Raw genomic sequence first — 5,333 nt, forward strand, 5'->3', positions numbered from 1 at the left:
CGCAGCCCAGCCTGGGAGAGGAGCCCTGTGGCCCAAGCCGGGCTTGCTGGCACAAGCAGCTCGGGGACGTGCTGCGCTTCATCCTTAACCGCCCTCGGATGAGGCTTTTTTCCATGAAGTCCGACCAAGCTCTTTCCAAATGCAGTCTTCTAGTACCCACCGCATCCTGCAGAAAGGGGTCTGCCGCTCAAACGCGTGTTAGGTGAAGGACTGCTGCTCAGTTTTAACCCAGCAGCGGCTAGTTAGAGAGAAAATCAGCATTAGTATCCCCTTGGCATCCTCCCTCTGCTACTCTTAAAGACCCTCCTCACATCCCTGTCACTCATCTCTCTTCCAGAGTGGAGACATGGTCCACATAGCTGTGCCTTCGCAGAAGCTGTTCCAGACCACAGAGGGATCCTGTTCCCTGCCCTGAGCCTTTCCCCCTTTCCTCGCAGTCCTTTCCGAGATGGAAGGTGAGAACTGCACACCCAGGACGTGGCACACAGCAAATTTATGCCATGGTGCCGGTCTCTGCCCTCCCATCCTTTCCTTGAGCCTGGTTTGCTGCTGCCATTGCTGCTGTTCCCCAAGCAGAAATTTCTGCAGGACTGTGTTTCACAACCCAAAGGTCTCATTGCTAAGCGAAAACAGCCAGCTAAGGGCTTGTCTTTTGATATTTTCCCATAAGCAACACTACATTTATTGACACTGGATTTCATCTACCGATCCGCCTCATAAGATCCTTCTGCAATTCTTCACTCAGCCTTTATTATATTATTATTACACTGAATAACCTCATCAGTGGATGTTGTCACCTTCCTGATTCATTACTTTTTCCCAATTATGTTTTAATACTTTGGGCATCCAACTGTTGACTTCCCTCCGCCAAAAAAAAACCCCTCTCTTTAACTCTTCCTTTCCTGTCTTTTAAATGGTTGGTTGTCCACGTGACGACATTCCCCCTTTTCCCATAGCAGCTTTTTTTCTTTAAGTGCCTTGAGCAAAGTCATAATCAAGTGCATTTTGGAAGTTCAAGCAGACTGTACCAACCAAATCCCCTTTATCCCCTGCTTGTTGAGGCCATTAGAACAATTCTAAGAGTTTTGAAGCACAACTTCCCTGTACAAAAACTGCATGGACTCCTCCCCAATATTTAGCCATTGATGCTGCATCATAGCATCTACGAATTTGCTAAGTGCAAGCACTATGTTCACCTGGCTGTAGTTTGCCACATCTGCCCTGAAACTCATTTCAGGAGCTGTTGGCACATTTGCCATGGGTACCGAGGGAGAGGTTATCATCCCAGCTGGTAGCTCAGCTTATTCATCCTTGAGCTCCCTTAGAGCCCGTAGGTGGCAACGTCTGGTCCTGGCAACTTGTCACTGCTCATTTCATCTGAACTTTAATCTCTCCTAAAAGCACTTCAGTTTTAAACAGATTCTCTGTTGAACTCTCCATATGGAAGTATTCCTGTGTGAACTCCCCCAGCTCTTTCACAGTGAACACATGCAAACAATTCTTTTTTTTTCTGCTGGGACTTCAGGTCAGACCTTCCCTTTACTGTGCACCATGTCTACTGACTCTGGCAGTCTCTGTGCTCCTGATTTTTTCAAAATTATTTGTGCAAGTTTTATGACTTGAATGTTCTTCATATTCCATTTTCCTTTGCATTATTTTGGGGTTTGGGGTTTTTTTGTTTGCTTTTTTTCCACATTTCACCTGCCAAATCTTATTCTTTCCAACTTCTACATTGGGACACAAGTTCAGTTTATAAAGGATTTGTTCTTATTCTACGAGCATCCCACGCACCGCTGTTTAATCACACCAACCTCCTTTCGTCCTGTCTCAGTTCTGTTTTGATGGGTGGTAAACCTGGCCCCAATGTGGTGTCTTACACTGTCTCCATGCCACCTGCAAGCATTTAAGTCTTTTAGCTGCCTCCTTTACCTTCACCAATTTCATTTGAAGTTAAATCACCACCACAGAGGAAAACTTGAAAGTATAATACTATGGGTGTATTAAAGGCTCGAATATCAAAAGGTAAACATGAGCCCTGCAATACATTATATTTCAGGTTTTGTTTCTTAAGCCAGCCATGATTTTTATCAGTTTGAGTTGTGACTTTTGAGTGTTTGGGATTGGTAATACCACCCTACTTTGATATGAAGGAGAGTACCTGGGGTAGGGGGGGGAAGTATCAACATTTCATGGTGTGTTTACATGGTGTGTGCACCCTTCTGTTACAGCCAGCATCAGTAACCCTGCAGGTTCCTGACATGAGCTGGATTTGCCACTTTGCGACAGAAATCTTTCTCCAGACTCTCCCAAAGGGTCTGGAAGCCCATGGGGTCCTCCTGGAACTTGCTTACATCATACAGATGTTCACCCACTCCTGGTGACTCAAGATCAACCAGCGTGACCCACCAGCAGGAACTCTTTCAGGCCCAGACATCCCCATCAGCTGCACGAGATGCCACATGCGTTCACGAAGACATGGCAGCACGGCTGGTGGCAAAGCCAAGCCAGCAGGACTGCACTGGCCTGAACAGCCAAGTTCTGTCTCCCAAAAGCACACGAATCAGCAGATCCTCAAGCAGCTTGACAGGCATCACAGCTTAGAGATAGATGGCTGTACAGCTGTGGAGGTGCAGAACACCCTGATCCCAACCCACTGCACTTTTCTCTCTCTCCGTACTCTTCATAGCCCAGCAAGTCTTTTCCCCCAGAAGTCTTTTGGAGCTCCTCTTCCAAACAGATGTTCCTGTCTAGGAAACTTGACTCATTAAGCCTTGCTTTGGCCCACAGGTGAATCAGGGGTGTGTACAAAGAATACTCCATGCTTCAGAGAGTCAAAAAATAAGACATAGATGCAGATTTTTTTTTTCCTCCCTGCAGGAAACATCTTAGATGGAAAGCATCTCCATCAGGATAAGTCCTTGAAAAGTTGGTTCATTTACCAGTACTGCACAGGCTTGCTCCAAGTGACCACGTACTCTAACCCTGTGCTTTTCTAGATACTTGCCCGTATGAGGATATCCATGTCAGCCTGGTTTCTTTAAGAGGGGAAAGGAGGTCCTTTACAAGAGAGCTTCATCCTCTGAAAAACCATACAGGCTATATGAAGCGGAGCTGCCATGTTCATGTGTAACTGGTTCCTTTCTGACACACCTTACAAACATGGAAGATCTCTGTAGGTTCCAAAGATCTTCCGCCAGAATCGTTGATCGCACAGCTCCCCACACCAATCAGGAAAAACTGTTCTGCAGGCAGTGACATGCTTACTGCAGTCCCCTTGGGACCTTTCTAAAAGTCAAAATCCCTGTAGCCACTTCCCTCCTCTGGCACAAGGACAGTCTGGAGTCAAAGGTTACATACTAAAGTCAGTACCTGTGTTATTTCACCAAGGCCTTTCAGGACTTCCAGGCAACTTGTTACTTTTCGTTCGGTTGATGGTCTAACAGACCCCTAACCCAGTGGGCATCTTCCCTCCCCACCTGCTTCACCCCTTCCCCTTCCCTCCCCGTTCACTGGTATCAGGATTGCCCTAAGCACCCACTGTCCAATTTTTGCAGACTCTTCAGCTCGAGTGTCACCCTTCCTTCCTTCCCTTCACCTGCTGCTCAAGAGGAATCTACCAGTTGCCCCATCAGGGCTTCCTCTGCAGTCTATCTTTGTCCTCATTTCTCCTCGCAGCAATATTACAAACATCAGGACTAACCATGACCATTTTCCCTGCTCAGTGCTGCAGAAGTGTTTAAATGCTCTAAGACTGCACTTCAGTTTGCTAGACATGATTACTGGTAATACAATGGAAAATTGGCATGACAAATAGCAGCCTTTTAAAAAGGCAAGAAAAAGAGTCAATACTTCTGCCCTTTTCAATGGATTACCTTGAATGAAAAAAAATATTCCTTATGTCCCATTTTATATTCATCAAAAACTGTACAGTTCATTTAAAGCAAATAATTGAATGTTTCCTTAAAAAAATTATCACTCATTACAGGAAAATTTCCTTAGGTCCTGCTTGACTTCTTCACACTTAAGGGCATTTTAGGCTGCCTCAACAGGAAAGTTACAGCATAACCATGAATTAAGAGTTGCAACTTGACAGTGTGCCTACCAAGTGAACTTCCAGCAGAAAGCTTCAGAAGTTCCTTGTTATTTCCCAAGATGCTTAAAGCCAAAGTATGGAAACCCACCCAAATACTAATAATTAAGAACTTCCTGTGCAGACATCAGAAACATAATATAATATTGGAAGTCCACAGCAGTTCAATTTTTCTAACAAACTGAATACAAGCAAGACCAACATTGCAACATGAAGTGGCAAAGTGAATCCTGATTGAAAAATTAAACTCTTAATGGCTTTTACAAAAAAAATTGAAATACCTATTTCACTAAGCACTCCGAGAAAGGCTCTGCATAAAGCATTCAGCAGCTCACGTTCTTCTACTGTGAAGTAAGACTAACACCTGGCACTAAATTATCCATTTAGTTCTTCAGGAAACTCAGTTGATATTCCTTATATTTCTAAGGCAAAAATGAAAAAGAAAACACTTTCAGATTATACATGACAAAATGTCTGAAAAGAAAAACAAGCGTGTACTCTGCAAGTCAAGTCCTCCTCCCATATTTTTACTCATTACTACTTAAAAAAAAAAATCGAGAAGCGATGCTTGGATCGATGGCATCTCTTTAAAAAATGAATAAATAACTCAAATTACCAAATATTAGATCATTTAAACATATCTGCACATCACTATAGTATTTGCTATGCTTACGGGGAAACCACAAGGGCAACCACATCCACACACAGCTGACTACCTGAGCTTCCCTACAACTACTTTATATACAAAGGTTTCGTAACAAGAAAGCTAATTCAGCTTTCTAAAAATACTGGTTGCTTAAATCAGTCTCCAGCAGCCCTTCTCTGAAGGCAGCGACACGCTATAGCTTGCCTGTATGCACAGATCCCAGATGGTCCCCTACACTCGGCTCCAGTTTCTGGTGCACTGGTTCCTACTGAGTAGGTACTTCCAACGTCCAAGTGTGACTGTGCTCTGAAAGCAGCTGGAAGGGAACGGGAGAAAGCTAGAGTAGACAATGATTCATTCCAACCTTTACTTTGTTTGTGTGTGGCCCGGCCCCCCCCCTTTTTTTTTTTTTTTTAAATATAGCTTCCATGCAGAGTTCTCCAGAGCAACTGCTGATGTTGGAGCCTGCCTTCTGGCCTTGGCACAGCCACAGATACTTCTAGCCACATGGGAGGAAAAGCTTTTGCTACATGACTTCTTTTTTCTTTTTTTTTTTTTTTCTTTTAAATTTTTAGGCCAACAACATGTTCTCATCTG

General features: G+C 44.1%; 1 protein-coding gene across 1 annotated transcript in view; it reads right to left on the reverse strand.

Moving 5' to 3' along the window:
* Positions 1 to 3,258, reverse strand: part of DPH7 (diphthamide biosynthesis 7) — a 13,610-nt gene extending 10,352 nt beyond the window's left edge. Inside the window, exon 1 of the mRNA XM_009326385.1 lies at positions 3,151 to 3,258. Within this exon, the coding sequence (XP_009324660.1) occupies positions 3,151 to 3,258 (108 nt within the window). The remainder of the gene's footprint in view (positions 1 to 3,150) is intronic.
* Between the last annotated feature and the right edge of the window lie 2,075 nt (positions 3,259 to 5,333).

Source organism: Pygoscelis adeliae, unplaced genomic scaffold (assembly GCF_000699105.1).
Source record: "Pygoscelis adeliae isolate BGI_AS28 unplaced genomic scaffold, ASM69910v1 Scaffold436, whole genome shotgun sequence".
Classification (NCBI taxonomy): domain Eukaryota; kingdom Metazoa; phylum Chordata; class Aves; order Sphenisciformes; family Spheniscidae; genus Pygoscelis; species Pygoscelis adeliae.